The sequence below is a fragment of the Mercenaria mercenaria genome, unplaced genomic scaffold, assembly GCF_021730395.1.
Source record: "Mercenaria mercenaria strain notata unplaced genomic scaffold, MADL_Memer_1 contig_633, whole genome shotgun sequence".
In the NCBI taxonomy this organism is placed as follows: Eukaryota; Metazoa; Mollusca; class Bivalvia; order Venerida; family Veneridae; genus Mercenaria; species Mercenaria mercenaria.
The window spans coordinates 32996-45724 of record NW_026463519.1 but is presented as its reverse complement, the minus strand read 5'-3'; the positions used below and the strand labels follow the sequence as shown (position 1 = coordinate 45724).

Genomic DNA, 12729 nt, shown 5'->3' with positions numbered 1-12729 from the left:
GAATGGGAAGTTAACACTTATCTAAATCATCATCATTATCATGTGATTAATGAGATGTTTTTAAATCTCCGAAAACTGTGATTTTATGATAGCATTGTGAATAAGTTCACGACCTAGATGTCACTCATATACTTGGATCTTACTGAGTAGCCATCTCCTGGAATAGTATATACTTACGAGAGTTGTTCAGAAAATCTACGGACTAAGATGGTAAAAATAAACTTTTTCCCACAGTGCTTCTTATGCAGTGACCTATACAGCCACAATAGCTAAAAAATTTGGCTTTACTTGAACAGGAATTTGGTTACTGTATGTGTAATTAAATGCAGGCTTCACGCAATGCACAATCAAAGCTAACATTTCCTACATAAGCATGGAAACACAAGTAATAAGGAAGTTTCTACGTCAGTATCCGAAATGTATAACGAGTTAATTTAGCTAATTGAAATTACTGAGTTATGTACTTTATTTGTGTGTGTTTGTTACGTGCACGTAAGAAATGTAAAAATTGCCGCTCTTCTTGGTGAGACACATTCCATATCTACTCAAAACAAACCGTTTTCAGCTCAGCTCTATGTGAGCTATAATTGTGATCACTCTGCGTCCGTCGACCAATACCAATCTGACACACTCTGTTTTCAACTAGTCAGACATGACAGTGATAAATGAATTCCACTCTTATAGAAGCTCTAATATAAGTGACAAAATATCAACACGTATGAATAGGGTCAAAAACCACAGTTTGGAAGAAAACGTATCACAGACACTCACGCCTCAGAAGTCACTGCGTCGTCAAACAGGAAACCGAAGAGAGGCCAATAACCATAGATGCTATGTGCTTTACGATCTTTGCAATATATACTCTTTTTTACATTTACTGACAGATTTTACAAATGTTTGATTACACTAAGCAGTTATCATATTTGATTTTTTCTACATCCCCATAGTATACGGGTATGTGTAAGTTAAGACTTGTGTTACATTTTTTTAAATGCTTGGACGATCAGTGGTATTCCGCAATTTGTGACAACGTTAAGCGCTGAACATCGTAACATTTTTAATAATATAAAGATTTCTATAATTTAAATAATCCTCTTACTTAAAGCAATCTCTTTCGAAATGTATACGATGTAATATAAAGACTTCGAATGATGTTGTGTGATAGGGACATCTCCGTTAGGCTAAAGGTAATATCTCTGTTAGTGTGGAAGTAATTGACTATATACCAGAATCAAAAACTATCTATTGAACACCTGCAAGTTACAATTGGACATGATAGAAGTTCGCAATCCGGTTATGAGCGTTAGATGTGATTTAATAAAAAGTGTCACTTTTTGTGCCAAACACTCAAACCGTACGTGTGTATGGCAATCGGAACTTTGCGTAAAGTATCCCCAGGCTCTGAAAGCCTCCTTCGAGAACAGAGAAGCCGATACACAGTCAGTTAACATGGTTAAACCCATCTGTAAGGAAACTCTGAACGTCGCTAACTTATTACTCAATGCAGTGGGTTGGAAACTTCACTAGGTGTGTACAATTTTATCGCGTGAAGAAGCCATCCAGCTGGCTATGTAAGTTTAAAGGTTCTATCCAAGTGCCTGAAAAAAACTTCACGTGAACGTTGTTGATCGCGCTATGATTTAATTAATAAACAAAAATTATTATTTTTTTAAATATTTATTTATAAGTTATATATAACTATATACATGTATTACCATATATCTTCAAGTGTTAACGTCTTATTAATAAAATTACTGGTTTCGAGTTGAACAATTCCAATATCTTAAATATGTTTAATCATTATATCCAAATGATTTTAGACAAATCCTATTCCCTTCTATACTTCAATCTAGATATCATATTGAATAAATCTTGAAAAGTGTCTTTATTTTTGCAGACTCCAAGGAATAACACATAGAGAAAACTGATATAAAGACATCATACTGGTTTTCATCTGAAATGCTTTTTAATGAAGACATTTAGGACATTCTTTTTTCATTTAACTTGTTTCTATACTGTCTGACTGCACAAATCAACAGAATTTATTTAATCTGTATCAACATAAAAACATTTGAGCCGTACCATGGGGAAACCAACATAGTGGCTTTGCGACCAGCATGGATCCAGACCAGGATCCATGCTGTTCGCTTTCAAAGCCTATTGCAATTAGAGAAACTGTAAGCGAATAATAAACATGGTCGCAGAGCCACTATGTTGGATTTCTCATGGCGCGGCTCATTTTTGTATGTTTGTACTGATCCATTATTCTTTTATAATTCATCACGTGCACCCTGTAACTGTACAGCAGGAGCCAATCTAAAATGTAAAATGACATATGAGCCACACCATGAGGAAACCAACATAGTGTGTTTGCGACCAGCATGCGCATCCGCGCAGTCTGGTCAGAATCCATGCTGTTCGCTAATGGTTTCTCTAATTAATTGCAATAGGCTTTGAAAGCGAACAGCATCCGCGCAGTCTGGTCTGGATCCATGCTAGTCGCAAAGCCACTATGTTGGTTTTCTCATGGTGCGGCTCATATGTTATGTGCATTACACTTTGTTTTGAAATAGACTGTATTCATCAAACGGTTTAAAGTATAACAAAATTGAGTTAGAATTATGTATTAATATGTCATGAAAAATCAAAATAATATTTAAATACGTTGTTTTTCTTTAATTAAGACGACCTGCGATATTCTATAATATGAAGAACAAGAACTTACACGGAATTAAAGAATTCCACTTCTCCTTTCATGCTCTCTTTATAGACTTTCAGTGCCTTGTCTTTATCTATTTTACCCTCAGCATGAGCGTCGTTCATAACTTGTTCAAATTCAAGGTGAACGTCGATTTTTGGGTCCCAGTTTTCATTCACCCATTTATTATAAATGCCAAAATCTTCCTGTGAGAAAAACAAAACGGAAATATTTTTATAGTTGATATCATATACACGGAAATTTATTCATCTTATTATCCAAAGTTACTCAAGACATCTAGGTTTTCGACTGAGCATGGCAATTTGAATACTGCATCCAAGTCGCTTTTATCAAACACTGTTTGGAGTTCTTCACCCAGGGTTCCCCGAAACTATATCTAACTTTGGTTAACAGTTGGTCTTCACAACTAAAGCTGAACGTAAATGATTTACACTTAAACTGTAGATGATATTATGATATTGTCATTCTTACAATTTAATTTAATTTTTATACCAATAATAAACATGTTCGTTAAAAATGAAATACTTTTTACACTTAAATATAAGGACATTTCCAGTCCATTCGAATTGCGGAAAAATTGTGCCAGTCAGGACTTTTAATACCACTGAAGAGGAGGGACCACAATGCGACTGAATCCCTTATTAACCTAGAATACAGCTACACTGCCATATGACATTTTCCGAGACTTAAAAGTTCACAACAAATCACATTCCTTAATACCTTTTGTTGAAACAACTTACAGAAATACCTAGAAAAAAATACGTTACTTTCTTACCGAACCAACACCGACTTGCTCACCAATCCAAGGCCAGAGTCTTTCGCATGGTATATTGGCGACTACTAGATAAATAGGATCCATAGTTTCAGCAACGGCCAGTAGGTGATTTACATAATTTTCGCAGCCATTTCCAAGAGAGATAGCACTTGGATCATCTATGTGCCAGTCTTTTAAAGCATTTGTGTAAAGACTGCAACAATGATAAGAGACACATTTCAATGTTATGTGATAAATGGAAATTTTTATCAGATGTAAGACTTGCATAGAAATTAGGTCGTGTTTTAAAAAGAATCTTATCTTAGAATATTATTTGGGTGGACGGATAGCTCAGTGGTTTGCACACTGGCCTTCCAATCCTGAGGTCGGCGGTTCGATCCCCGGCAGCTACTCGGGAATTTTCAGAAACGCTTTTCAGTGTTTCCCACCCAGCTAGAGGTGTACTGGTCAGGAACCCAGGCAATCCTTGCGTGTATCAGTGCTATACACTGGGCACGTTAAAGAACCAGTCTGTCTATTCGCAACGAGCTAGGCTAAGTTAGCCGGACAAGCCTGTATCTGATTTCTGATCTCTCTGTGGGGGCTTTGTCTCACTCTGTCCCTCTGGTCAGATCGCTCTGTGTCTGTACTAGTAGAGGATGATTTCGCGCCCTGTGTGGCTGCAGTTGCTGTAAAGCGCCTTTGAACGTGTTTATCATGAAAAGGGCGCTATATAAATCTGGTATAATAATAATAATAATTATCATTCACGTGCAGTCTTTTCAGTCTGAAGCTGGACATCTCTAAAAATGGGATAAATAAACTGTAGATAACATTTAGCAAAAATATAAAAATATACGAGTATATTCCAACATTGATACCACTATCCGCATAATACGAAATAGAACAAGTACATAATTTGTCACAGAATTCAACCCTATTTTAATATTTGCAGGAAAACGGGCATTATCTGAACTACTAGCAAAATACAGATCAATGGTCAGAAAAATAATTTTGAAGATACAAGTACAAAATAGTGTTCATCGGGAAAGAGGTTTCAAAAGACTTTATCTACAATAAAATCTAGTGTGTAATAAAACGATACGTTTTTATGCAAGAAGATGCATATAAAAGAACAGAACTTTTTATAGCAAACAACGAACCTTGTGTAACGTTTGATAGCATATTCTTGTAAGAATGTTTTCAGTGTGACATCATTTGTCCTGCTGGCGGCTATGTCCATACTTCTCTTTGCTGAGTAAAGGTAAATAGCATCTTGGACAAGGTAAGCTCCTGTTTAAACACAAAAAAAAAACATAAAAATAAAAAGCATCTCAGACAATGTAAGCCCCTGTTTAAACACCCAAAAATCGCAAAACAAGCATCTTAGACAATGTAAACCCCTGTTTAAAGAAAAAAAGAGAATAATAAAAATAGCATCTTAGACAAGGGAATCCCCTATTTAAACGCACAAAGATCATTATTACAATAAATAGCATCTTTGATAATGTAAGTCCCTGTTTACAACCCGTAGTTTATAATACATAGCATCTTGGACAATGTAAGCCCCTATTTAAACACACAAAGATCATAATAATAAATAGCATCTTGGACAAGGTAAGCTCTTGTTTAAACGCACACGATCATTATAATAAATAGCATCGTAGACGATGTAAGCCCCTGTTAAACACACACAAGATATTATAATGAATAGCATCTTAGATAATTATTTAAACACACAATGGTCATTATAATAATAAATAGCATCTTAGGCAATGTAAGCCCCTGTTTACAACCCGTAGTTCATAATACATAGCATCTTGGACGATGTAAGCCGCTATTTAAACACAGAAAGATCATAATGATAAATAGCATCTTTGACAAGGGAGGCCCCTATTCAAACACACAAAAATCATCATAGTCATACTAAATAGCATCTTAGGCAATGTAAGCCCCTATTTTTAAACTCAGAAATATCATAATAATGGATAGCATCTTAGACAAGGGAAGCCCTATTTAAACACACAAAGATCATCATAATAATAGATAGCATCTTAGGCAATGTAAGCCCCTATTTACAACCCGTAGGTCATAATACAGAGCATCTTGGACAATGTAAGCCCCTATTTAAACACACAAAGATCATTATGATAACAAGAGATCCTAGAACACGAAATCCTCCCTTGATGCATTCAATAATTGCACAAGGAACAGATAGTATTTGGTCACTGTACATAAAAGTTCTACAGTTCTGGGTCAATGTGACCTTGACCTTTGATCTATTGGTCTCATAATCAAAAGGGGTCATCTGCTGGTCATGATCAACCTCCCTATCAAGTTTCGTGGTCCTAGGCCCAAGCGTTCTCATGTTATCGTTCGGAAACGGTTTAACTGTTCCGGGTCAATGTGACGATTACCTTTGGTCTACTGACCTCAAAATCAACAGGGGTCATCTGCTGGTCATAACCAACCTCCCTATCAACTTAAGCTTTCTCGAGTTATCATCCGGAAACACTTTTTAACTGTTCCGGGTCACTGCGACCTTGGCCTTTAACCTACTGACCTCAAAAATCAATAGGGGTCATTTGATGATCATAGTCAAAATCCCTATCAAGTTTCATGATCCTAAGCCCAAGCGTTCTCCGGTAATCGTCCGAAAACGTCTTAATAGTTCAGGGTCACAATGACATTGACCTTTGATCTACTGATCTCAAAATCAATAGGGGTCATCTGTTGGTCATGACCAACCTCCCTATCAACTTTCATGATCCTAGGCCCAAGCGTTCTTGAGATATCATCCGGAAACCGTTTAACTGTTCCAGGTCACTGTGACCCCGACATTTGACCTACTGATCTCAAATGCAATATATAGGGGTCATCTGCTGGTTATGTCCAACCACCCTATCAACTTTCATGATCCTAGGCTCAAGCGTTCTTGCGTTATCATCCGGAAACGGATTGGTCTGCATACCGACCGACCGACATCTGCAAAACAATATACCCCTCCTTCTTCGAAGGTGTGGGATGGGGGGGGGGGGCATAATAAATGGCATATTAGGCAATGTAAGTCCCTGTTTACAATCCGTAAATCATAACACATAGCATCTTGGACAATGTAAGCCCGTATTTAAACACAGAAAGATCATAATAATGAATAGCATCTTAGACGTGGGAAGCCCTTATTTAAACACACAAAGATAATTTTAATAATAAATAGCATCGTAGACAATGAAAGCTCCTGTTTACATCCCGTACATCATAGTACATAGCACCTTGGACAAGGCAAGTTCCTATTCAAACATACAACAATAATAAATAGCATCTTAGACAAGGTAAGCCTCAGTTTAAACACACAATGATCACAATGCATAGCATCTTACACAGTGCAAACCCATGTTTAAACACTCACAGGTTATGGTTAATGCAGAAAAATAACTCGATATTTTATCATTATATAACAGCAATATTATTCTTACACAAAAATCAAGTTTGTTTAATATGGGGAAATACATAGTCCATACCAAATTGAACTGGATCCAATGAGACGTTTTTAATTTCCTGGACGAAGACCGAATCCAGCGCATCCTGTCGTTCAACCTTTGTCTGTTCCCACAGGTAATCTGACAGATCTTCCCCCACTACCAGGTCTTGATTAATTAAACAACCGACAAAAAATACGAACGTACAAGTCGGTGAAGCTTTTCTCATGTTGATATAAGAAAGATATAATCTAAAATGTAAACATGTAAAAGCATTTTGTGGTGTAAAAAGTTTTGAGCATATTACAAGAGATTTCGCTTATTCTTGTACATATTTTTATAAGGCTTTTTTGGCTTTCGTTAAATTTAAATACAAATTGTCTTTTTTCAATTATATTAACTTATCGCAAAATTAACCCGAGACTGTACCGTTGTTTTTTCTGTGTTATATTTGTATCCATTGTTTTTGTCATTTGAAGATAAAAATTATGTAATTACAAAACGTCTTAATAGCAATATAATGGCCATGTAGATCGAATTCAGACAACGGCTTTGTACAATTACAATGCGCCTTACGCTTTAGCAGAAATAATATTAACATTGAATATACTCAATGACCAAAAATGAAAACAACACGAAAGTCCTCTGAATTTACTCCGTGGTGCAAAACAAAAAGAAATAATATTATTGTGTACTGACAATGTTGAAATTTGCACACTGAAATTTGATAAGATTTAAATTAACTTGTTGATATTTAAAATTCCAAAATAACTAGAAAGTTTTATTGCGTATCCAATTTCCACTCCCCACCCACTTCCTTTTACCGCTTTCCCAAAAATATGCATAAAAATGATATTGTTTTAATTGTTTGTTATATAGAATAACCTTAAAATTTTACCGATTTTAGTATAAAATTACCTTCGTTTTAGCTTCCTCGTCGGAGTATTTTCCTGTTTAGTGTATAGTGCAATTTATTTACAATAAGGTTGTATAGTTTATGTTATTTACACTTAAGAGTAAAAATAGCTTTAGGTTTATGATCAGGCGATATAAATACACTGTATGGGAACAATACACAATGTGTGTAAACTTGTATACGAAACAGACGGCTAAATCCTTTAAGCGTCATTACTAAAATGTCGGAAATAGATAGAATACAATATAAATAACGACAAACCTAGGACGTTAGTTGTGGTATAAAGCCAGAGCTTTGTATTAATATGTCAAATAGATTCTTTTTAATATTTATAGCTGGTGAATGCAATCTGATGTAAAATGCATATTTATTTTGTGCATTTACGTGTATTAATGGAACTGCAGTTATAACTACCAAAATATTTTTCTAAATTATTTTCAATTACCTAGATATCTTTTTAATCGACAGTCTAGAATTCAGTCATGCAATTTCTAATGGGTATATTATTTATAATATATTATATACATGTATACGAGTATATATGGTACTCCCAAAGTTACATCAACAAATTAAGCAGCTAGTATGGTAACATATCAGTGCAGTCCGAAATATAATAGCTTATCTTTTTTTTCATTTTATTATGCATTTCAAGCTATTAGCCCTTCTCATTCTGAACACGATGGAATATGCCTTTGCGACCATTGAGATCATGATATGCACTGGTCGCCATTCAGTCGGTACCTTTTTGGTAAGCACCCCTTTTAACAGTAATGGTACTGTCCAAATTGAAAGAGGGACAAGTTCATTACAGAAATATGGCAGGGTAAGGGTTAGTGTTGATTTGCTGCTTCTGACATTTGATACTTTTTCAATTTAGCCCAAATGTCAGTGAGTAGAATGCTTCTTTCTTTTGCGGACACTTTTTCATTGTTCACAAGTTATAAAGACTACGTGTTGATTTGTTAATACCGCAATAAGGGCAACAGTCACGAGGCGGGGTTGGGTAGGGAAGCCTAATTACCAATCGTTCATTGCTTGACAGGATATGTACGTTCTCTTAGAAGTTGTATAAAATAGACGCAGACTCACACCACACATGTAAATACCAGACAGACGTAATAAGAAAGGTAAATTCGAAAGAAAACATGTATGAGCAATATTCGCAAAAAAAAATCAAAGGGATTTTTTATATCTTTAAGGATATGGTGACGCCTTGTCTTTCCCTTGTAATTTAAAGCAATAAACGCATTTAAAATTTTTGTAATTAAATATCATTAAATATGGCCATTTCGAAATTCTTTACTTAAATAATTTTCAAATAATTGTATGGTTCCTCATTTCCTAAAGTCCTCTACAACCACGATTTCAAGCAGTGTATAGTTCTAGCACACTCTAGCACACCAAAAGTAATTGTTTTAGTGTATTTTAATTTCTTAGGGCCTCCATGGCTGGTTAGTTATTGTGGCTGGCTTCAAATACTTTTCCTGTTCTCTGCTTCCTCCACCAAAAACTGAAGAGCCGCATTTTCCACTAAAAGTGGGCCGATGTGACGTTACACTCTTCTTTGTCCTTACTATAGAAGCCTCTACATACCTGTAGAAAGATTCTAACTTTTCAGAATACCTTTACTAGTGAAACACTGACGCATTTGTCTTCAACTAAGTTGAAGTTATTTTACGGGTTATACCTAACAATATTATATAATACAATTTTTGTTTTGTTGGTATATATATACTCTTTATTACCACTTTTCAGTGATTATAACATATATGACAACTATATACATGCACATGAGAAAACAAGAAACAAAATTAGTATAAACAAGGAATACGTAATTATCAAACATAAGGTGTCATGTTACATTGAATAAAAGTTCATTTTATAGTCTTATTAAGATATTTACACAGCAAAACCATATGCATATGCCACGATGCAATCGGATACATTCATACCCATGTATCAAAAAAAGATATATTACTTTTCATATTCCACGAAGTAGATAGAGCAAATATTACTTAATTTACTAATAAAGCAAATTGTTACGACTTTTTACAATTTAGTGCTCGCGTTTAGTTGGACTGTATATAATGATCACTTCGTGTACTTAAAATGGTCTCATTACCTGTGTTAGTACCCCTGTCATTACTATATGTCTGTGTTTTGCTAGTATTCTGAGCTTGTTTATGCTCATTCTTTCTCAGTAATGACAACGTTCGTCTATTAGCAACAAAGGCAATGAACAAAAATATACCTTGAGTTGCATTAAGAATGATAAATATCACATCCAAAGCAACAACATTGAAAAAGTAACTAAAGAACCCAAAGATCCATGTACCACCGGTTAATGTAGAAAGTCTTGCGTAAATATATAAAAGATTTCTTTCATTTTTATCATTTTGAACCTTTGGTGACATTTTCATCTGAAACGTAACAATAATAAAGAGAATTATATTTATGGAAACAATAACTGCTACGGGCAATGCAAACAAGTACGCCACCATGTAGTCCTTATTGATATAGCACATGGACCCTCCATACCCAATATCATGCCCCGCACTTCCCTGAAGTGACACACTGACGTTAATAAGTACAAATATCAAGGCTGCAATGAAGCTGTAAAGTATGTAGACAACTGTAGTTTTTATGGTATTGAATAAAGCCATCCTAGTTCGGTTTAATCTAAAAACACGAAACATGTGTATGCAACAAGAGTTCATCCAAAAGATAAGAAAAAGCCAGGAGAAATGAACCAAAATACCGATTATTTGACATGCTACCTTTGAAACATTACATGCCTGTCCACTTCCAAACTGGAATAACGTCTGTGCAATAATCAATGCTATACACAGTACGATATTGTTAATTCCTGGTTGTGTCTTTAGTTCTTTGAACCTCAAGTAAATTATTAGAGTTAACACCGAAAATGTTAAAGAAATGCTAGTACACACCGGCGATAAAATAGCGCTCGTAGACAATGTTTTTGTCACGCACTTGTTTATCCTCTCCAACTGCTTCCCAGTTTCCGCAAAGGGTTTCATTAATTCTTCAAACATGTGAGTGCACATTCGAACTGAGAATACTTTACTGCCATTTACATTTTCTATAAGCACTTTCTTTTCGTCAATAGTAGTATTAAGCTCTTGTATATAAATAGAGTGAGAAAGTCGTACAATGTTAAAATCGTTGTTTTTATTCGAACTGACGGACACACATGTAGAATACTCAGTACTGTTTTTGGATAGTTTATTTCAATACCATAAATCAGTGTTACATTTAATTCTTCTGACGATGCATCAAATATTTGCGGGGCGCCAACATCGCCAATATCATATTTGTCTATCTCTACTTTATATTTCACACCGGTGCTATTTTGTGAAATATTTCTTGTGTCTAAATAAGTATCTTGAATTGCTAGCATATAGTCTATTACATCTGAATTAACAGGTGAACGAAGCCCAAAGGCTATCTCAACATACACGACAAGGTATGCAATAGAATAATCGGTATAATTGTCAAAGACTTCCGATTCGTAAATTTTATTATAAATGTATAATGAAACGAGATCAGTATTTTGAAGTTTTACTTTCAACCAAGATATGATCACTTCTTTAATGTCTCCAGCAATATACAAAGTATCGGAACGATCAGAAACATTGATATCTTCAGATGGTGTCATCTTTAGAAATATGCCGTATGTGACACCTCCAAGATTTTCTACTAGATTGACACATCTGCCATTCTTAACGGTTTTCGGAAATAAACATTCTATGTCTCTGCAGCGTTTCTGAAACGGAATTACGCAAAAGTCTAAATTCCTTTACATTTTTATTGAGCCTTCATATAGCAAAAGAAAAAAATGTTTTACACATTATATCTGTTTATCTATCTATTCACTCTTTTTTATTCCACTAACGTTTGGGCCTTATGCCCTTATCAAAATGACAAATTTCGAGTAAATCTCATCATAATAGCGTTTTTACAACAACACTAAGCAGACTCTAACGTAACGTTGTTAAACGTCAGCGTCAAGTCCCGCTAAAATCGAATCATGTATTATGTACAATTCACAGAGATTGTCAATATTTATCTGGAAACTGTGAAAGTAGCCCTATATAGCTTTACATATTGAATGGAAATTATTGGGAACCAATGCTAGTATGTTATTTAAATATATGCAGATACATGACAATTGCACCAAAAGCATCCCAAGTTAACATGACGGCAAATAAAATCAATCAATATACTTCAACTTCGGGAAAATATAAGAATATGGTCTTTTGTCTTCAATAATGTCAGTGTTCGTCCATTAGTGACAAAGGCAAGGAACAAATATATGCCTTTTAGAGTCTGATATATGGGATAAACAGTATTCAGTGCGATAAAAGTGTGCATGCATAATGTTGGTGAAAATCAAGATCACTTAATTACAGGAGCATGAAGAGGACATTTGTCTGAAACGCACAAAACCGACAGAACATTTCAAAATGTGATCACAACATTGATGATGTCGGTGTTACAATGTTAGAGCACATGAAAGAGGACAGTAGATACTACTGACATATTAAAGAACTAGACCGGATGCACGATTTACAGACATTCGTGTTCTTTGAAGAGAATATCTATAAATAAACTCAATCCGTTAAGAGCTTAAATAGCAATACCTTTTCCGATTTGTTTAATAACATTTTGTATTAATTTAATGTATTTTTATATATCAGATTCCTTCATTTTGTCTTTTAAGGTACAATTATAAGATTTTGGTTTTAATTTCACAGACCTTAACACGCGTGTTCTAATGTTATTTATAGTAATTTTTCAAACTTCTTCCTTTTATTCTAAAACCTTTTTTATTTTTATAGTT

The 12729-nt window shown here is 34.7% G+C and overlaps 2 protein-coding genes across 2 annotated transcripts; both read right to left on the bottom strand.

The window, feature by feature from the left end:
• Positions 1-1658: 1658 nt before the first annotated feature.
• LOC128554676 (uncharacterized) lies at positions 1659-8007 on the bottom strand. The gene is made up of 6 exons (XM_053535984.1): positions 7871-8007; positions 6995-7203; positions 4637-4766; positions 3495-3687; positions 2726-2904; positions 1659-2316 (listed from the first exon to the last, which is right to left on the bottom strand). The coding sequence occupies exons 2-6, from the start codon at positions 7179-7181 to the stop codon at positions 2271-2273; spliced, it is 735 nt and encodes a 244-aa protein (XP_053391959.1). The 5' UTR covers positions 7182-7203; positions 7871-8007; the 3' UTR covers positions 1659-2270.
• Positions 8008-9730: 1723 nt separating this feature from the next.
• On the bottom strand, positions 9731-11291 carry LOC128554678 (latrophilin-like protein LAT-2). Its single transcript, XM_053535988.1, has one exon. It carries the CDS (start codon positions 10931-10933, stop codon positions 9938-9940), a length of 996 nt encoding a protein of 331 aa, XP_053391963.1. The 5' UTR covers positions 10934-11291; the 3' UTR covers positions 9731-9937.
• Between the last annotated feature and the right edge of the window lie 1438 nt (positions 11292-12729).